At 39.0% G+C, this 22,467-nt stretch overlaps 1 protein-coding gene across 1 annotated transcript in view; it reads right to left on the bottom strand.

The window, feature by feature from the left end:
- Positions 1-282: 282 nt before the first annotated feature.
- Positions 283-22,467, bottom strand: part of SLC22A16 (solute carrier family 22 member 16) — a 33,924-nt gene continuing 11,739 nt past the window's right edge. Inside the window, exons 2-8 of the mRNA XM_068677712.1 lie at positions 17,689-18,165; positions 15,113-15,230; positions 12,697-13,246; positions 10,966-11,093; positions 10,463-10,572; positions 9,889-9,988; positions 283-4,868 (exon numbers count right to left, since the gene is read on the bottom strand). Of these exons, the coding sequence (XP_068533813.1) occupies positions 4,656-4,868; positions 9,889-9,988; positions 10,463-10,572; positions 10,966-11,093; positions 12,697-13,246; positions 15,113-15,230; positions 17,689-18,165 (1,696 nt within the window). The 3' untranslated portion in view covers positions 283-4,655. The remainder of the gene's footprint in view (positions 4,869-9,888; positions 9,989-10,462; positions 10,573-10,965; positions 11,094-12,696; positions 13,247-15,112; positions 15,231-17,688; positions 18,166-22,467) is intronic.

The raw sequence follows: 22,467 nt of genomic DNA, 5'->3' as shown, positions 1-22,467 counted from the left end.
ACAAAGCCATCAAAAATATGCACGATAAAGCCAAGTGACGGCTGTAACTTGATCAGAATAAATAAGATTAATAAAATCTTGGTGCAAACTGCACTAATTTGAGAGTCACTACTGAATTTGTCCTAGAGACTACTGCCCCAGCTGGGCCTAAAAGAATGACACAGGTTTTGTGGCAGGAGGGGTGTCCATGAAACACCAGAGCGCCAGCCCAGCTCCTGCCAGGAGTGTGCACCAAACGGAGAGCTGGTGAGTGTCAGAAGTTGATTAAATTACATACGGGTGTAACGATTAAATAATGTGCTTGTCTTTATTATTGCATGTGGCTGCAGATAATAAATACACATTTAAAAACTCATTAGTCACGTATATTGCATTAAACCCACATAGTCTGGGCAAATAAACTCTTCCCCAAGAATACCTGCTTCTCCCGTGTTTCCAAAAGGCACACTTCATCTGGTACACAGCCTGGTACAAAATGGGCAGGTTAGCATTTTTTATGTGCTCTAATTCTTCTTCACAAGGGATGAAGTAATGTAATACAGCTTGATTGCATTTCCCTTGATAGCAAAAACTTGTTCTTTTGTCTACACTCACTATTTTCTTCTTAATCTTTGAATTTACTTTATTTTCTATGAATCTCTTGTGGGATTCAGGCAAGCATCTTTAAGATACATTTGTGCAAGTGCAGAGGATGAATCCAGACTCTCCTTTTAGCAGCCCCAAATGCCGTTCTGGCATTGTGCCTCCACAGTACATGCGACCTTGCATTTCATAAGCCCTAGTGAAAGGCACACGCAAAGGCCTTGCGTGTTGCTCAGCCCCCCGCTCTGGAGGCTTCCTGAGTGACTGCACGTAAGGAGTTGGTAAAAATAAACCGGGAGAGATGCAGGAGGATGCCAGTGAGACCTCCACCCCTTTTCGCCCAGAGCGGGGGTGCCAGACCGTCCTGGGTTTCCACAGAGCTGTTACCCAAAACCCCTCAGCCCCCAGGCAGGGTTTGCTCCCTTGGTCAGACACTCTCAAAGCGTTCAACACAGAGTGCACATAGTTTGCAGAGCTTTTTTTTTTTTTTTCTACATGGTTAAAATTTTCTTAAATTGAAAATCACGTCAGCTAGTAAAGTAGAAAACAAATCTTTTCACATAGTTTTAAAATACAGATTCAAAATAGCAAATACATTTCCTTAATCCTTTCCTTTAGATATCATTAAATTCATGATAATTGCTCTTATTCCTATTTTTAACTCAGAAAGTATGTGCCTAAAAAATTGAAAGACTGTTTAATAAAATATTATATCAATTTTAGGATAAAACAAATTATTATTGTTCCAATAATGACCAGCAATTAAGACAGATAAGAATTCTAATCCAATATCTCATAAAACCATTATATATCTCCAGAGCCATTGACCAGCACAATAAATTTGCACTCAGACAGAGATGACAAATACAAACATAAAAGAACTGAAGGACTCAGATAAAAAAAAAAAAAGATGAAAATGAATTCTTTTCATGAGCCATGAGAAGAAAATATGCCCCCAAGGAACTCAGAAGCATTTGTTCTCAAACCCAGTGCTCTCCTCTGAGAGGATTTAGATCATCTGTGAATATTTAAGAGAAGTAAATCAACTCGCTCTGCCTATGCTACATTTATAATGTATGACCAGTGTTAAACATTCTTCTCCACGTGGAAAATGCAAGCAAGTAAACAGAAATTCTGCCGGTACATATACACACATGCTATTTCCTTTCTTACTGTAATATGCTTCCTCAACTGAAAGAAAAGGATACCCCAGAGCACCCTCAGAGCTGGTCATGCATAAAGTAACAAAAGTGTACCAGGAGAACGATTAACATTTTATTTCCAGGGGAAATATGTAAGATATATATATATGGGATCATTGGGTTAGGGAAATTTGGGTCTCACTTAATCAAAGATCGAATACCAACTGACTTCAGTGACAGGATGAACTGGCCTTAAGGGTTAAAAACTATCAAGCTGCACTGTGTTTGAGAGTCATAATTAAAATCATAGCCTGTAAGGATTACTCGGTGTCATCACACATTTAAGACTTCTCTATTTTTCTTATTCTCTACCTCACGCATACCAATGACAGATGACCTGGTCCTGAATCCCTCAGGTCACAAGAACATGTAACTGTACTTAGTGTGACCCCCAGATGAGTTATTCTGCAGCTAACAAAGCAGACAGATTACTTGTTCCTTGTTCAAACACACTGTACTGCCCCCAGTACTCCAGACTGAGGAGTTTAAGATAGGACCACATATGAAAAAAAAAAAGGATCATGTGAAAGAACCCCAAAATAATGCAATTGCTTGGAGCTCTGACGGGACAGCGGTTGTAATGCCAGACAGTATCAGTTTCATTCCCTGCTAGGGATATTGCATGACATTCTTTGGTGTGGTTAAGCCCTTGTTTGAGGCAGGGTTTGGCAACAGATCCTGCAGATAAGGACGTTTGTTCTGCTCTGGGAAGCAGGGCGGGGGGATCTGGAAGCAGTGGAAGAGTACTGGGTCTGCTCCTCGGCAAAACAGAAAGCCACAGCGTGTGAGTAATCCTATTCGGAGCCATCAAAGGGTGTTTTCAAGTGCTCCTCCGAATAATGACGGGATTACTCACATGGGTAAGGTTAAGCACATACTTTTGCTGAGCAAAATATATCTGGACAGAAGCCATAGTATTTATTCTATGCAGTTCTCTTCTGAAGTTTTCTCTGCAGATACCGGGACACTCACATAACTGAAGGGAGAGTAAACACCCCTTCTGCTTTACTTATCACCCAGAAACACCCTAAATTTAAACTGCCTGACTTTTGCTGGGCTTCAAAGCATGTTAGTCCTCACATAGTATAGGATCAAATCCTAAGTCCAGTACCAAAAATGCTACTTCCACTCCAGGACAGTGCAGTGAAGAAAAAAATATTTTACAAGGGGATATAAATCATTATTTTGGTTTCAGAAGTCACTAAAACTAATATGCCTCTGCAGATATAACAGAAAAACATGAACAATACAGCACATAGAATATTTATCTATAGTAATTTAGATGTCTGAATTTAGGGTACATGTCAAAGAAGTAAACAGGGCAAGACGTGTTTTGATGAGATCGTGTCAGCTAGCATATGAGTAGGTGCCTAAGATGAGAAGAATTCTGTTTTCAAACCAGGGGTGGCAGGGCTCACACAAGCCAAGCTGTCTGAACCCCAACATGCAGAAGCTTCCCATGGCAAACCCCTCAAACAAGGGTGGCCAAGAGGCTACAGACTCACAAGCAAAGAATAAACTCTCAGGTCTGGAGGTAGACCAAAAAAAAAAAAGAAAGCTGGGACAGAAATCCATAAAACTAGCAGCCAGAATGATGCTTTCCTATCAGCTTTTTCTATCAGTTTTCTATGGTCCACAGTCACAAGGCATGGTCGCTGCACCTGCATGTGAGTGTTGACACACACATGAGGTGTAACCACAGTGGGACATCTACAGACACCTGGACAAAAACTGCCAGAGTAACTGGTAACTCGGTATCTCAAGCTACCATTTTTTTTAATTTGTATTTTCACAACTGATTTGGTGTACTGTAAGTTAAAATGGAGCTACAGACTCAATACAAGACTCAATACAGACTCAATACAAGTGTATGGAGTCTGATACAAATGGTGTGCAGATACCATGTCTACTAATCTGTCATCAATAATTAAGTTCACCTCTGTGCAGAGAGCCTGAATAAGGCTCATGTGCCACTTGCTCTGTTCCACTGAGGACTAAGAAGAGGCATGTGGCAAAGTTGCTGGTGTTGTTCTTAAACCCCAGAAAGAATCTGATGCTAGACCTGAGCTGAACTAAGCGAGAAGGGGTGCACTGAAATAACCACCTGGAATGAGTAAGACTTTCAAAAGCATCAGGCATTTTAGTTTTACCTAAACTAAAAAGAATTTACTAAAACAGCAATAAACCCAGTGAATATTTTTTTCTAAGCCTAATAAAAATACATTTGCCATTCAACAGAATGAACAGTATACAAACTATTTGCACATTTTGCAAACTTAATTTTTCAGTCAGAAGCTGTTCCACAGAATACTTCTCTTTGTTAGAAATGGCAGCTTCTCTAGTAGCAAATTTGAAAAAAAAAAGAAATTAGTTTAACTTTGAAATTATTGGTATGACTTGATGCAATGCTAAGGCTTCTCTCTAGAACTATAACTGTGTGTTTGAGTTCACCGTGTTTTGAAGTCTCAAATCTGTAGCTGTCAACTACAAAAGGACAAGAGTGGACAAGGCGCGTTGTGGTGGGTTTACAAGTGTAACTGCAGAAAATGTGAAGCAAGGAATTGGCCTGTTTTTACATACAGACAATCAGGTGGGTTCCAAAATTTAGAGTAATAATTCCAACGGGTCACAGCAAGTCGGATAGGTTTCCTAAGGCCTAGGCAAGTTTGAGAAGTGATCTAGAAATCTCATCAAATTTTCTGCAGCACCTCAGTCACGTGGAAAAGGATTCATATATTTGCTCTACTGAAAAAGCAAGACTGGTTACAAATTAAAAGGCACAGGTAGTATAGAACAGTCACATTTCTTGAATAAAATGATCTTATAAGTTATTTAACTGTTAAAATTGGGAACAGCTATTTTGTTCTTGCTTTATTTCTCAGGGCTAACTGTTTCTGGACCACACATCTCTATCTTTTCTAATGTTGCACCACTCTGTGCTGGAGGAGTCTTTTCTGAACAGCTTTTCTCGTTTCTTCCTATTTCTGTAGCTTCCTCCAAAGTATTAGTCAACGGTTTTCCAAGAGTTTCTGGTAGCATTATTGTTAATATTCCACTCAGCAGAGCCATGATTCCAACGAGCAACTAGAATAAACAAAAAGTAGCTGTAAGGGTAGAAACGTCTTTCAAGTTATGCACATCTTTGCTTTTGCTTGAGAGTACACAATATAAAACTCAAGGAACAGTAATGTAAAGATCATAAGTCTAAATGCTGACTGTATACTGTATAGGATACAGTATACAGTGAAATATAGAATATAGTATACAGTCAAAATACTTTTGTTTTTTTTTGCTGTCGTTTTGCAAATGAAAGATATGCAGCAGAATTAATGAAGAAAAAGTGAAGTGTTTTGTTCCATAAGGGATCAATACAGTGCAAGGAGGAATAATTCTGTTTGAGAAAAGAGAATACGTATATTTTCATTTGGTATTTCTACTACCCGGTATGCATGAATGGATTCTAGGGTTGCATACAGTTATCTTTACATGCATGTTCTGAGACAAATCCCTGAAATATCCCTGCCACCTGCAACCTCAATTCTTACTCTAGCTCTTGAACCTCTCCCCTTGTACTTGCGCACCCACTCCTCCTGTTTGCAGCCAGACCAGAATTTCTCAGTACAGACTGGAGCTACGTAAGTGTACATCCCAGTTCAGGAGAGCACTTCAGCAGATAATGTAGCTCTCAACAGGAATAACTTGCTGAATTGACATCAAAGATCCTATAGGGGTGTAGGCAACGTGTGCTGTGGCTACCTCTTGGATTTGTCCATGGTGTACAAGCTACCTCAACGAGAGCATGCTTCAGCGTGATGGAGCAAGGCCCAGGACCATGTGGGGCAGATGCAGAAGCATGCACATGCTCCAGGACTCTCTCTTCTTCCCTTGCATTTCTGTGTCTTGTTCAGTGAGAACAATTTTCACTTTCCTCCTCTGCAGTACAGAGCAGGCATTAAAACCCTGACATTCTTCCAATCTTAGATGATAAATGATCCAAATCTCTCTTGATTCAAATGCTTCCACACAATACATCATGCCTGGCCTCAGTGTTTTTCCATTTCATGACTGTGTACTTTGATACTGTATTATCTTTATCTTGCCCTAATTCTCAGGGCTGTCCTGTTTGTTTAATACTCGCCTTCCAAGTGTGAGAGGGGATATTTGGAATTACTGTGCTTGTGTCCCTCACACAGTGCTTGAACCAGCCAGCTACCATCTGCATCTAAGTGGGATTTTCTCCTCAGGTCAGAAAGCAGCTTTAAAATTGGAGTTCTCCATTGTGACCTTGAACAGAGCTGTTTTCATGCAAATGCACCATCCTGGTTTTCCTTCCCCCTGAGTTAAGGGGACAGCTTGTTTCAAGCAAGCTTTTGAGAAGCAGAATTCACTCTGTTCAACAGTAATAGGACCAGAGGAAATGGTACTGAGTGACAAAGAGAGGGAAATCCTTGCAGACTGCAGACATATATACATGGCAGGAGTGATATTTATAAACATAGTTCAAACCATTAAAGTCTCACCTCTGAGTGACAGAACTCTCCTGTTAAGATTTATCTTCTGCCGTGGTTAAGACAGGATGAATTGCAACCTGTCAGCTATTCCACACTAACCTCTCTTATGTACTTCCTTTAGGCTGTCATAAGATTATAATTGAGAATATTGAGGAATATTAAGGACATTGAAACTTAACCATTACTAATTTATTTGGATACCCATACATTTTGAGTTTATGAGAATGGGGTTATTATTGACACCCGACAGCAAGGTTAAAGCAACACTCTGTGCTTTGAGTATGTGTCTTCTCTGTTCCAGTTAGCTTTTCAGACATTCTACATTCTTCTCATGTTTCCCTTCCTTATGAAACTACTTCTTTTTCCCCTGCGAACTCCCACTGTCCTGGATGCCTGCACACTACCTCTCCTGCCTTTTAATCTCAGCTCTATTCTTTTCTGTATTCCACCACCATATTTTAGTTTTTTTTTTTTTTTTTTTTTTTTTTTTTTTTTAATTATTTTTTTCATTGTGAAAGCTGCTGCAAACAGACTTATTCCCTGTGTTTCCCTTCTCCCTGGCTTTATAAAGAATTTTCCAACACTTCCTATGAAAGACAAAATATGAAACAATTAAGTCACAGTTTGTTAATGAATGGACTTTTCAAACAGCATTTATTTTTTTTTTTAGGAGCAGTATCTAAACTTACCCATGACATTACATTCAGTTAAGCAGCAGACTTTAGATCTTTAGCAGACTTGGCATCCTTCTTCACAAGGCATTGGACAGAATTTAGCCCTTTGTTCATAACAAATGTATACATTATGTATGTGTGTAATATTTTCCATATATAATTCAGCATCAGAAAATGTTTTTCTGATATAGCTAAGAAGCTAAATGTTTATGGATCAAAATGTACTAGTGTGCAAAATATTCATCAAAGTTTATGTGACAGCTATACCTATTTAATTCATTGCTTTTTTCAGGGTCTTAAATTGAAATCTGACTTTCTGCTTTATCAAACTTTCAAATTATTCCCAACACTTCAGTGAAGTCAGCAGCTTCTAACACCTATCATGAGTAACTTCAAAAAAGATTTGCCACCATTTTTCATGTCTTCCACCCTGCCTGGAGCAACAATTTTAATTTCACACTGGTATAAGGCCAGAACTTAATGTACTTGGACTAGAAAGAGAGATAATTTGCATTAAATATTCCTACAAAATAACACTTTTACTTCTGAGAACAAATTATTTTTCTAGTCTGCCAATCAAATATATTTATATCCACCACATCTGATTGCTCAGGACCAATCTAAAAAAGTGATCTTATTTACAAAATCCCTACTTCAACAACAGAAGAGAAAAGGTTAAATTTTGTCCTGAAAACCACTGATATTAGATTTAGGCTTTGTATTCACGTAACTTTACTGACCTCAGTGGAGTTATTTTTTATTTATACTTTATGTTCTGAACAGCCAATAAACACAAAGTTTATACATAGAACAACTGCCTTTGTGTAAGTTTTCTAGAAAGTTGTCACATGAAAAACATATTTAGCAAGTTATTCAAGATTTATAGGCATTCAAATGAGATGCTTGCATTACTTGCAGGTGGCTCAACTGTACGTGAGGCAGGCTGTCAAACAAATTGTAGTATTAACTGCTCGACAGTGTGTGGTGTACACAATAGGTCAGCGTGATGCAGATCAGTTTACTCAGAAATGTAATCCATTTCATTTCACTTTCATTCCAAAACACTTACGTTACCTGAGACTTGGCAAGCTGTGCTCCAACCTCAGACAAGCCTACTTAATAAACTGACAAATGCTTTATAGTAGGAGCTAATAATGAAAATATATTCACAGTTAACTACTACACAGTTCTACAAATACTATGGACACTTTTTGTACTCTGAGAGTTGCTCATAGCTGAAATAATTCCTCTGTTTATACTGCCATTTGCACTGTTCTCCGGCATGTTTGGACATTCATCATCTGCGTTTGACTGCAGCTCTTCTGCACAGATAAAGCTTATCTCAGCTAGTAAAGGAAAAACATTGACTAGAGAAAGAGAATGTTCTCCCATGGCTGCTCTGTTGTGCTAATGTTGTTTTCTGTGTCGTTTCTGGGATGCTATCCTGGTTAGTATGGAGGCATTACTAAGAAAGAAAACAGTTTTTAGGAGCTTGAAGAATAAATAAATTTGTGGTCTGCTTCATCTTAGTAATTTTCATCCAAAGCAAACGAAAGTAATTAATCTAACTAACAAAACAAGTTCCTAAGACTACTCTCAGACTGATCTCTAGCATCTATAATTTAAGATTTTATAGTTGCAAAATCAAAAGGACAAAATGCCATTTTTTCAGGAAATTCCAATGTGGTAGACAAAATTAGTGTAAGAATCTAGGCCAAAGACACATTCCACTACATTTTCACCTTCTGACATGTATAATCTATATATAACGTTGATGTGCTAGTCACAGTGAATTCTAAGGGCTTTTGAAAGAACTCAGACTATTTTTAAACCATTAATAAGCTCTTTTCCACTTTGATCTTTAATGTAAGCTTTGTAATTGTTTGTATTTTTGCATATATGGGCATAAATTATCCTTCAAGAAAAAAAAAGTGATTGAATAGATGCAAGATTTCTAAGCAGCAAATGCCTCACAATGGGAATGTAATGAAGAAATAAAACTCATTTGTGAGCAGGAATATATTATATTATATTATATTATATTATATTATATTATATTATATTATATTAATATTTGTGAGCAGGAAAAATATTTTGTCCAAAACTGGTTTGAAGCTGCATAATGCAGAACAAATGCCCAAGATCCATGAAGAAATGGTCCTACCCGTCTTTTGCTGGGGCAATTGGATATAAGGATCCAATAGTAATATGATCTGGAAATCATCTATGTTAGGGTGTGCCTAATGAATCCAAGGTTCTTTTCTTTGCCAAAGTCACCATTAATCTCATTAATATACCATTTGTCTCTCTTTTTCCATCTCTTATATTGTTTTCTTTGGTTCATGTAAATGAAAAATGCAAAAAAGGAGCTATGGGACAGATCTGAAGACCAAGCAGAGTAATTCTTCATCTATTGGAAAGCTGCTCCAAAAGTATCACAGGGAAGCCAGGGAAAAGATTAAAGAAGAATATTAAGAAAAGATAGCCACCACAGTGAATTCCATGAACGGAAAAACCATGCCTTTGAAAAAGGGTAAGAGTAAGTTATGAGCATGGTCAAGAACTGCTAGGCCTGCAGAGTAAAGAAGTGTGGACCGAGACACCTCTCAAATACTATATGGGAAATAAAGTATCATTGTGTGGAATATATTTATATGTCAAATTTATACTAGGATTCAGTGCATACATATGTTTGTGCATCCTAGCAACTTCTCAGATTTCAGTGATTCAGTGTCTCCATTCTGCTTTAGCTGCATTTTTTTTTAACAATAAGAAGTTACTAAACTATGAGACCTAAAATTTACAATAAGAACAGTGCATTCAACTTCAAAAGAAAAGTTCAGCCTCTTGTCCTGAAAAAAAAGTAACATACATACTTTTTCAATAGGAGAAACATTTACCATTGAAATAAATACTTACAAGTGGCATGAAAATCCAAACACTTCTCAAATACACACAGAAAGGAGCAACCACACTGCCTACACGGCACATCATGCTCCCGCTTCCAACAGCAAGTGATCTATACACGAAACAAATATTTGTTAAGAATTCTGGCAGATACAGCAAAAAATCAGAAATGCATAGACACTTATCACATCAGTAGGATAACATGAAATTATACTAGGAAGCTATTGCTACGCCAATGTAATTTTAGGTTGTTTGTAGTGAAATTCAGCTACTTCTATAATGATTAAAAATACAATCAGCATTCAGCATAGACTATGAGATGAATGAGAACTTTTAAGAAAGGTATAACTAACATATAAGAAAATACGGAGTATTCTCTTTCCTCAGTGAAAGCAATCAATGCACATGGAAATGAAAAATAACTAAAAATTTACAGTACAGTCAAATATTAGACAACTCTGAAGCAGCAAAGGAACTCATCCTATCCTGCCATTAATGTCAAGAGCTGCTGGATATGGCCCAAGAGTGTAAAAAACTGAAATAACAACAAAACAATAAAAAATACCTGCCTGGCAAAAATTCTTACCTTACAATTGTTGGGTACAGTTCTGCTGTGTAGAGGTATATAAGGCCAAATGCCACACCTATTGAAAATTTTCCAGCCATATTTGCCAAGATAATTAGTACATTAAAATCCTATTGAAAGAGATCACAAATAAATAAATAACCAGAAAACATCATTGTTTCAAATGTGAATTAAATCCTTCAAAAGATGTGACTCTTCTTTAAACACAAAGCAGTATTTATTGCTTGCTTTTTTAAAAATTGGTTTCAAAAGGTAATTTAATGTCCATAAAACTTTACCAGTCCTGGTTCACTGAAGCCCTAGGAACATTTTACATCTGACTTCAGCAATGATAGCATGAAGTCTGTCTGAAAATACAGAAGTCTATCCTTGACTGACAGCCGCGTTTTTAAAAAAGCCTTTAATCAGCCGTGTCATTTAGCAAGAGCAGCTGCATCTACAGACTTAGGGTTCTATAAAATAAATGTCTACTATAGGAACACTTTCAACAGTATGTGACTAACCTGAGGTATGAACATAATTAAAACACAGATCAGTGCACTTAAAATAAGGAACGGAATGAGTGTGTTTCTCCTTCCCAGTTTGTCCATCCCAATGCAAGCAATGATATAGCAAGGCAACTCCACAGCACCTGTCAGTATGAAATTATTCGGGTTTAAATCATGATTACACATATTCATTTTATATTCCCCATTCTTTATGGGGATTCATTTAATCTAGGAAGTTAGCTTGACCTTACATGTCATGAGTACGTCAAATCTAGAGGTAATCAACGTGTTGGGCAGTTCGTTTGGTCACAGAAATGGCAACAGGCATCAGAAAACACAGCCTAGGATATGGTAGTGGGGGGTGAAGAAGGACAAGTGGAGCAGGTTTTACAGCACAGAGAAACTCCAAGTCTCTTTGGGGTGGAAAATTACAGAAAACAGCAAGGCTCTCTTTGAAGAGAGGGCAGCTGCTTACAATATCCCACGTGTACACAGATTTTCTCTTCCTTATGTCTCTTTCCGTGGAAAAATTTCTGCAGCCATAAGGGAGTGGCATTTGGTGAGAACTGTTCACAAATGCTGTTTAAGCACGGTTTGCCCCTAGAAAAATTATATTGAGCCCATGTCTGTCTGGACATGTTTTAAACCAACTTGCTCACGAAGAATGCTCCTATGTCTGGTGTAATGACAGGGAAGAATATAAGAACAAATATGCTGCATGCCTCTACTGAGCACGTGTACTGTGTTGATGCACCGATAATATTGGGAAACAATCTTTGAGGTTGGTATCGGTAAACGAAGAGGCAGCTAGTCACTGTATGCCAGTCTGCTAAAATATTTGTGGAAGAGGTGGGTACAATGATTTACACACTGCACTCCATCACAGCAATTTAATTATCCACTCATCCACTCTTCACCACACCAGTCTAACAATATCCAACAAAACATGACAGCCCAAATTGAACTCCAGAGAGTCCCAGTCCTCCTGCGTGCTGATGTACCTGGACAGTCGCATGCACTTCACTGAGAGCACTGGATCGCATAAAACAAAGCACATGACTTAATCCTCTGCTGACTCACAGCTATGTGCCCTATTTTAAGTCTTCTGAAGTCAATGGGATATTTCCACTGATCTTAATGAGCTTCAGATCAGGCCTTGAATGCACCAAGAAGCCTTTATAAACAACTAACACACCATAGGACGATTACAGGCAGACCGAAAGAACACCCTGACTAAATTAAAAATACATTGCTGAGAAAACTGAAATTATTATTGCTTTTGAGTACTGTGATTCTATTTTCTGGACTGACTGATGTCGTATGTTATGACTGCACATGACTATAGCAGTAACTTTTTCTGTCGTTTCCTAGTTTGTGCTTCTCACAGAACAGTATGAATTTTGTGTCGCTGATCTGCTGCCCCTGGCTTTTGCATGAATCTGCTGGATGCTTGCAGGGCAAAGAGGAGAAAAATAGAACATGGTTTTACAATCACAAAGAGAGAGAGAAGAATTTTGTATGCCAACACATTCTCGATTGTGGTTTTTTTTTCAGAAACAGTGAAATGAGGCGTGAATTATATACTTCCTGTGTTAATCAGCTTTATGAACAGTTAACATGAATTTTTTTATCAAAGTCCATAATTGAAGGAATAAAGTTTAAAAAATAGCCATCAAATCTCTAGACATTTCTGAAATTCATGTTCTAGTTCTGTCAGAAACAACATAAAGTACAAAAAATATTTACCTATGAGAAACAGATTTAAATATTCATTGCCTCCTAGATTGACAGAACTCAGGGAGAAGACGTAGTACCCCAGGCTCCCAGTGAACCAGACCAGCCAGACTGTGATGGTCCTTCTTGCAATGTACCAGTTACAAAATAGATCTAAGATGTTGTGCTTCTTGGCTGAGGGCGCGTCATTGTCACCTGTGCTGCCACTGACTGGACCATCGTGTTGGACTGAGTACAGTTCAGCCACTTTGCAGGGAGTGCTTACTTTGTTCCATCTTGCCATTGTATTGATTACTTTTTGTGCATCTTCGTATCTTCCCTCTGACAGGAGCCAAAAAGGTGTTTCTGGGAGCATCCAGCAGCACAAAACAAAGGGAAGAGTTGCTATGGAGAGAAATATCTGATAGACCCACCAGGTCCGAACCAAAAATCCCACGAGTGCCACAACCATAATTCCTATAGCAAAAAAAGCATGGACATGCATAGAAGCCCAGGTTCGTGCTTTAATGCCAACAAATTCAGTCACATAAACAAAAGCCACAACCAGATAGCCACTCGAAACCTGGGGAAGGGAGAGAGAGAGAAAAAAAAAACAAACACAGTGTGAGGTTTGTATCTATTCTCCGTGTGCAACAGCTAGCAGCGTTTAAAAATGTACACATTTGTGTACATTTACTTGGCACTGCACTGGCATATTGCTCATTGACAGAAAAAAAAGGCAACCCTAAAAACAAATCAGCTGGACAAAAAGCTCACTCAAATTTTCAGAATACCTGGCACCGTGTTTAAAGATGTGAAGGGCTTTTGGATGCTTTCCTTTAGTGGGGTAGAGCCAGCAAGAGATACCTGGAAAAGAGCCTAATTTGCTGGTGATACTAAGTTCTTCACCTCCAAAAATCAGGTCCTTAATGACATCACAGACTAGACACTCAGAAAAATGCGGTCCCCTGAAGTAAGTGCCATTTCTGAAAACCTTGACCTTGGCTTTTAAGTTGACTATTAAGAGTCTGCATGTTACAGAGCAACAAATTTACTAAGAATCACCTTCCATACCATTTTAAATTACCTCATTAAATCAATTTTTTACAATGTTAGAAGAGAAACTCATTTACACAGTTGCAGGTTCTCATACATTATCTAACCATGCTCAAAGAATGGAATTACTGGCATATTCTGCATTTAACTATTTTTTCTTTCACTGTATATATATTTGAATATATATTTCAATTTCTCTAGTAACACTCTAAACTCTTGATAGCTCAAAGCATTTCAAAACACAGCTAGAAAATCTATGCTAGAAAATACTCCAGTATATTATTTTGATTAATCAATTCAAAAATCTATTTTCTGGTTACAAGTCTTCCAGTTAATAAACTCTGATTCTTAGCCCACCGGTGCTGACAGGAATGCTGCACTGATCTCAGTGGCACAGAACTAGAGCTTCACACCTTCACCTCTCAAATCTATCCTAGTGAGCAGTTAAAAAGCATCAGTTTGGTCAGAGCTTTTTGCTTGTATAAACTAGCATAGTCCCTAGAATCAACAGCCAGAGAGTCAGCAGAGGGACTCCTGCTGATCTCACTGATCAAGGGTGAAATGACCATGCAGTTTTCCTGCTGGGAAATCATTCTGAGCTCTAACCAGGCAAAGGGAGTTCCAGGTTCAAGCTCTCTCTTGACTACCCACTCACAGGAAAAAAATAAATAATGGGATTATTTTCAAATTTCCAATCTCTTTTAAATAACGTATATAATTTTTCTTGTGACAACCTTTTAATTTCTTGATGCATAACATGGGGAGACTATAAACATACTTTTGGATGTAAGAACATAATTTAAAGTTGTTTACCATACATATACAGATGTTATATATATGTGTGTATAGATACACATACACACATATACTGGAACACCCTTCAGTACAGCATAAACATCTAGGTGCTAAACACGTCTACCTATATATTGAGTACTTCAGATGTAGCTTAAAAGAACAAAGAGATGCATGGAAGAGAAAAAGTGCATCTCTCCTCCATCGCTGAAAATGGCAGAGATAAAGATCATACTTATATTAGATTTGTTACTTTCAGAAAAATATACTCCATTGGTAACAGCACGGAGAAATGCAATGCCAGCTGCAGTGCAGAAACCAGAATTCGCTGCTCACACTTGGTATTTAATTACCAGTCCAGCAGAGGTTGGGATGGAGGAGGTACCAAACATTGCTTCATACAGATGCTTTCTATTAATTCAAAGAGGAAAAGTGCTGTGGTCCAAGAATATTCAGACTCTCCCTGCTCTGCTGAAATAAGTGCAACAGAGGGGGCTTTAGAATAATGAAGTAAGGGAGGGAAGAAGGAATAAAGGGAGGTTTTCCTGAGAAGGGGTAGGAAATAACACGTAAAAGAGACAGGGTGAGCATCCTTTCTTACCATGGCAAGGAGAAAGCGCACAATCACAAAACTGTAGTAGTCAGACGTGAACGCCACTGCGACGCCAAATACAAACTGACCAGCACTTGTGAACCATATAACACGCTGTCGTCCCAGCCTGCAAATCACAGCAGCAGTAAAATGATGAGTAAAATGATAAACATCCTGTCAAAATAAAGCTGCAACTTCAGAGACCCTGTCTGGAAGTGAGTCTGAAAATACTGTACTTAAAATTTTCACTCACCACAGAACCATTGGATTAGTTTCCTGTATTTTCCTTACCATGCGAGAAAGAAAACTTTAATTTTTCAGCAAATTTCCATCTAAACCAAAGAGAAAGGAAACTCCTCTGGAAGGAGCTTCCACCCCCGAATTCTTGGCTGGAATCAAAGTGCAGAAGTGGTGTTACATATGCTCATGCCCAGTGTCAAGCTTAACTTCTACGTAACTAGTCTACAAATTTACTCTGTCTTATTTATGACATCAGTACGTAAGAGTCACTTTTTCAGATCTTTTATATTAGATAATATCTAGTTAATAAGTTAGTAATTTCTAACAACACTTATCTGTGATGACATATGCCTAGCATAGTCACTTGTACCTAAACAAGTGAGTGTGTGCTAACAATAAGAAGCTCAGCTGAGAAGACCTAGAAATCTGCAGTAGATGCACAACACCCTACTGAGGAATCATTTTATTCCATTTTGTCTACAAAATGCACAGAATCATTTTTATCCCATGATAATATCGTATCTTGGGCTCTTCTTACCTACTCCAATGCAAACAGCTTTTCACAGATGTAGACATTACGTTTAAATGGAGAGTTTGAGGACTTTCAGGGGTGGGGGCCCGTTTGTCTGTTCTTCTCTGTGAATATTTGGTACTCCAACAAAACAACCCTGGGAAGCGACATTGTGAGCAGGCGGTGTAGCCCAAGCAATGACATGGCACAGCTCTTCCCAGCGCCCTCCCATTTTTCTCCAGCCCTGACCTGGAAGGTCTGGGAGGAAGGAGTCATCATTCACATTTGGGACTCTAATCCCTGCCAGAAGAGATCCCAGTGAATCCCAGCTGTCCAGGCTCTTCTGTTGGGAAATCTGTTAATTGGGAATGGGAGGAACCCACAAACTTATTTCTCAGCAGCCAGGATGTGTCAGAAAATAATAACTTTCAGCTGTAAATCCATGGTTGTAAATCTGCAACTCGGGATATGTGCATTATCTGAACTGGCTGTCCATGGCTTGAATTAATGGAAATGAGAACAATATGATCGTAACCTCATAAATCATGTCTGGGTATTAATTAATAAAGCCATGAATGATTTAAAGGGACACAGAACAAATGTTGGCATTATATTCTGGTTTTGTATTAAATACGGTTTTACAAATCCTTGAATAAGGAGGAAGGATTGATTCCATGTGCTCCAGAAGACAAATTAAAGGAAGATCATCTTTGATTTGCATTCCCATGTTGTCACACCACAGTGTTGTGATAATGAGCAATGTGCCTAGTCTTCTTTTCCTGCTTATGCTTTAGCTGTGGAATACATCTTCGCTATCCACCTAACAGAGCTGTTAGTCAACAAGCTCCTGTATAGAACGAGGTAAGTAACACTGAAGGAGTCTTCAAATCAAAACACAAGTATAGAAAGCATCTAGGACAGTACAACGTAGCTTTGAAATTAGAATAGTCACATGGACAGGTACAACTAGGCGTTCTTCTGCAGCATTTGTGTTAGGAGAGAAAACAGAGACGCAGAAGGACAGAGACATACACCCTCACTGCTGCTCCCGAGTCTGTCTGTGAAGCTGGCTCTCAGTGTGTGACCTCAGAAAACACCCAGGGAGGCAGAGCCAGAGGGGGCTGGCTGAAGGACAGCCTTGGCACCGCGACCACAGGACAGCTCTGATGGAGGCACTGCACCGCCTGACGCTCCTTGGGCCCAAACAGAACTCTGATCACGCTAGGAAATAACTGGAACCACTGCAAAGGTTGCTGATGACCAATTTTCCTCCTGTCTGGACCAAGAAACTGATGCTTAAACTAACCTTGTAGGGAAAAACTGCAACTGGACAGTAAGGAAAAAAAGGGGTTGGTCAAACCCTCAAAGCCTTGGATCAGTCCCACAGAGCTTTATGCATGACGGAAGCTGGGATGAAGCCCTTCAGCTGTTCATCATATCCAGAAATAAACAGGAGGAATCTTTCCTCATGGAAAATGAGGTGAAAACTCATTCCCAGGTTTTACTGTTGCCAATACCACTATTACTATTCCTGTTAAAAAATAATAACAATAAAAAAAATAATCTAAGGGCAAAACACTAGCTGCATAGGACAATTCAAGGGATTAACAGTGGATGATACAAAGTGGGAAATAAATTCCAAAGCAAATGATCTGCAAACACATTTTAAAACTTATACTTGCAATAGGAAAAAAAAAGGAGTTAAACATAGCTGTGAATAAAACAATACCAAAACCTCCTAAATTCATACACAATAAATAAACCAACAAAACAGATAGATACATGTGGAGTTACTGCAGTCTGAGCCTACAGTGTTCAGAGGATGGAACTTTACCTGTCAGCAATATCACCAAAAATCACTGCTCCAATCAAGACTCCGAGCATGAATGTAGGCTGGATTAATTTTGCAAGCCATTCTCGGTCACAGACCAGATCCCACTGTGTAACAACAGTGCTCTTCCATTTTGTATCATCATAAAGAAATCCATCAGAACAAGAAAACACTGACTTGTTGCCTTTATATTCATATGCTAGATCCAAACTGACTTCTCGTTTGGCCTTGCTGCATTGATTAAGCTCCCAGATTTCTCCATTTTCCAGCTGGACTACAATGTAATTCTCTGTTGCTGTCCATACTGTCCAGATGTCCTCTAGACTTGCTTCAGAGGAGTTGTAGAAGAGAACACTACTCACGTTCCCAGGGATCCCACAGACGAAGTTAGGAGTAACAGCCATAAACACAGATGCTAAGTAATGGATGCCACATGACATAGCTTGAAAGACAGATGCAAAATAAACACATGCTTGAAATCTGCAAAGGGAAAGAAAAAAGGTTTACTGAAGAAAAGCCCTCTGTATGCACAAAACCATCAACACAATCATTTTGCTAGAGTCAGCCCAATCATCTTGGCCAAGCTGTAAATGGAGGCATCATCTAATGTCCAGTGGTTTGTTATAATATGGCTTCCAAATTAGCTAAGCTCTGCAAGAGACCAAAGATGAAAAAAGATGCTCAGCAGAAGCCACCTATCCTCAGGAAATATCAGGTGTCCCTTTTGTCAAAAAATAAATGCTGTTAGACACATGTACACTATTTAAAAAGAAACAATTCTGACCTTAAGAACACGATCTGAAGTAACTCCCCACCCTGCGATCCCATCTAGTCCATCCCTCAAAACAAGGCCTAAGATTACCGGAATGGTTAGAGGAACCAAAATGTCACAACCTCAGTTTCTGAGGGATAGAGATGTGCCCATCAAATAAAACAAAGCAAACACATTATGCCCTTCATTTCACCTCATGGTATCCATGTACCTGTACTCCGCCTATCTCCTACCTCACTTTATTGCCTCTGCAAGACAAAGAGAGAATACATGCAGACACTTGTAAGAAGAAGCCAGAATGTGAACAGTTTTGTACCAAAAGATAGCTGTAATCTGGGCTGGGTTTTCTCTTAAGCAGGGTGTGCAGTTATGCATTAAAGATTGTATCATAAAACAAACATACTAAAAAATTTTTTTCTACATAGCCTGAATTCTGGCATTTTAACAGCTTTTCAAATATGCTTGAGGTGCAAGCAACTCTTTGTGTATACAATGCACACACATTCTGAATGTCAAAAGACTTGCAACGAACTAGCATCACGGACTGCAAATTCTAGGATAGCTTCTGATAGTCGAAACATAAGGAAACAAAAAGATTTTTTGAACATGGTCAGAGTCTCTGCTGAAGTTACGGGAAACGATGCCTAAAAAACAGTTGCCATGAAATGTCTTGTGTGCCTGTAAAAAAGGCAACTCCTTTCTGATATGTATCCAATCTAGCCTTGAATTCCTCTGATAAAGTATGCAACAGGACCAGACCAAGGACCTTTAGTCATCTGTCAACACAGTTTCTAACGAATTTCTAAACTATCCAGAGCCAAGGTATTTACATAGAATTTGCTGGATACGTTGTCTTAATGTCCAAATAACATTTTCATGGAACCGTTCTCTAGTACAACCTAACTCCACTCACCATCCTCATCTCACACAGCTGTTGAGATGCAATGGGTTTTGTCCCACTTTCTCTTGACAACAGCTCTATTGACAATTAAGCCTAGTGATACTCTGTCATGAGAACAGCTTCTCGAGGACTAAGTACCTAGCTGTAAACTAAAGCAAGGGTGAACCTGCTCTGAAAGGCTTTTGGACTACCTTAGACCACCCAAAACCAAAGGTTATTCTGAAATGTTACCTTTGTCCCCCTACTAATGCAGACAAATATGGTTAGCAACATTTTTTAGTTCTTCAGTGTCAATTTAATTGCAATGGTTCTCATCAAAAGACAAACTAAAAATAGCAGAGCAAGACCAAATTCAGTAACTTGGGCTATTTTTGCCGCATGCAGAATTGGCTAAAATCAGGACTAGATGACCTCTAGCAGAGTAGCAAATTAAATCCCTACAAACTGTGCAGTTACATCTTCTACTAGCTAGTAAAGAGTAGCATGCTTGGAGCCAGGATGTTTTGGCAACGTTTGTCATTATGCAACAAGACATCGTAGTGCCAGATAGCCCAGTTGGTATTTCCCAGACACAGGAAGAATGAAATAATTTCAAACTCCCATACATTCATCTCAAGCTTACTAATTAGCTCTCCCAGCACAACAAACATCAGGTTCATCATCTCTCTTCTGCCCAGTAAGAGTGAGAAAAAAAAAATAAAATGATTCCCTTTCCTCTTGGAGAGACTCAAAAGAAGATACCAACCTGTTAGGATATGAGCTGAGAAGATGGCATGAACCAATGCACTATATCATTTTTGTAAAACCCAAATCCCGAGAGCATCGCTGGGGCCATAATTTGCATCATTTCCAGCTAATCTCTGCACTAACTTCTCCCTTGAGAGTTTCATTTTTTATCTTCCCGAGCACTTGTGATGGCGCTTCTATAACCATTTTGACAGACTGCTCTGCTATCAAAGCTTTCTGTTGGAAAGTTTCTCATTAAATCTAATCTCAATGTTCCCCTTTTCAGTGTAAGACTATCAACAGCTTATAAAACATCCTTGTGCAACCTTGAATAAATTGTCCTTGTCTTCTATCATTTATTCATACAGAATTATCAGTTTTCCCCCTCTGGTTGCTATCTAAAACTGTATGAATTGCAATCCCTTACCCTTTCCTCATTTTTCCTTTGTGTGCTATAGAGCAGTGTCCAACTCTATAAAAAGCAACGCAGGATTTATTTTAGAGAAATATCTGTGTCGTGCCACTTTTCACCCATCTTTCAAGGGTTTAGCTTAGCACTAGATATAGCCGGTTCTTGTAAAAGTGTTCTTCAGTTTTCAATGTTATAAAAATCTTATTTGGCTCCAGCAAAGAAATCCACTCTACGGTGTTATTATTTTTCTGACTTCAGCAGGCAAGGGAAGCAAGAAGAGGAGAGCACAAGGCCAGATGTGAAGCTATACAAGTGTCTGGCAGCACTGGTGGCTGAAGGCATCCCACAGCCCTGCCACTGCACTGAGCTGCTGCTTCCCTGCCTGTAAAAGCTCCCTGCTGCTCTCTCCAGTAAAATTCCACAATGGGCTGGCCGGGGCTCTCTCCGTAAGTCCAAACATAATGAAAACCTGAAAGCCCTCCTTTGCTGCAAAGGGAAATTCACTGCTGAATCCCGGACGATGCTGGATGAAAAGCACAAGCTTGTGAACTGTAGTGCATCTCGTGGGGGTAGGAAGAGCTTTTCTTCTAGAAAGACTGATTGTGCAAAGGTCAGGAAATTCATTAACCAGCATAGTTAGCAAAAAGGAGTTAATTCGGCTGTCAGTGACAACATATAGAAAGCATGACAAGTATGTAAGGAGGATGATATGTGGGACGGGACAGTACTATAGACGCATTGAGCTTTGCCTGCCAGAGCAACTGCAGGGTGGATACAGGCCCGAGAAAGCCACAGCAGCAGCCTCATGACGGACACCGGTATGCCAGACGTGTGGACAGGGCAGCAGGTGGTGCTGAGCAAGCCGCAGGCTGGGCTGTGGCAGTAGGTGACAGCGGAGCCTGTGCACCTCGCTGCCCACGAGGCACGGGTTAAAGTCTGCACTGTCCTCGTTACCTGCTGTCAATGATTGACTTCTTCCCCTAATGCTTGAGTTGAGAATGCTGGGTTGGTAAGAAAGCCTCTATTGCTAAGCTTAAAGCTCTCAATCGCTGGTAACCATGTCATATAACCCTTTGAGTAACCACACCTAACTGCATTTTAAAAGTTAAATTTCCCTGACCTAAGAGAGTGTTGCTCACACCTCAAAATGTTAAGAAAGTGACATTGCTGGAGGAATAAATACTACCAACATTCACCAAGAGAAGGCAAGGCTTCTCTCAGCAAAGTCTGAGATCTCTTTTCCTGGGCTGATTTCAAAAAAAGGCAGGTTTTGGAGATTTTACATGCCAGTTATCCTCACATACACACATCAGATTGAGTAATGCAAATCATTGCAAGCAGTAATTTTCAATAGCATTTCATATGTTATTTTTCTTTTTAAAACATATCCTTTTTGCCATTTTTAAGGTCTGTGAACATGATGACTGTCCTAAAAAGTATGATAATCTCTGGCTCTCCACAGTATTTTTCCATCTCTTCAGTGACTTGCCATGGGAGATAATTATTTGGCAAGTACATTTTGTCACTCTTGCCAGGAGTGTCAAATATAGAAGTCAAGAAGACTTTGTAGGTTACTGCTCCAGTGTAGAGGCGCTTAATGAATGCCAGAAGTCAAATGAGCATAAAACTGTCTTCAGAAAAGTTTGAGCAAGACAGAGCATGAAAATGTGCCAGTCCTTCCTAAAATATTTTTGTGAAATTTCTCCCCGGTTATTCTCTTTTTTAGTTTCCTGCTTTTAGAAAAAAAAGAAAAATTAAAAAAAAGGGGAAAAAAAAAAACAAAACTTTGCATTTTCTGACTCTTCTGCACAGGTTTTATGATCTAAGAAAAGCAAAAGTTAATATTGCAATTTCAGTACCTGAAATGAAACAGCCTTGCATAAAGATAATGAACTAGATCTCAGACCACTGGCTGTATTCTCATGACACAACATACCCTGTGGCACTGTCATCCTAAAATATTTCCTTCCT

The sequence above is a fragment of the Anas acuta genome, chromosome 3 (genome assembly GCF_963932015.1).
Source record: "Anas acuta chromosome 3, bAnaAcu1.1, whole genome shotgun sequence".
In the NCBI taxonomy this organism is placed as follows: domain Eukaryota; kingdom Metazoa; phylum Chordata; class Aves; order Anseriformes; family Anatidae; genus Anas; species Anas acuta.
Note: the sequence above shows the minus strand (reverse complement) of the source record. Positions and strands in the feature narration are given on the sequence as shown.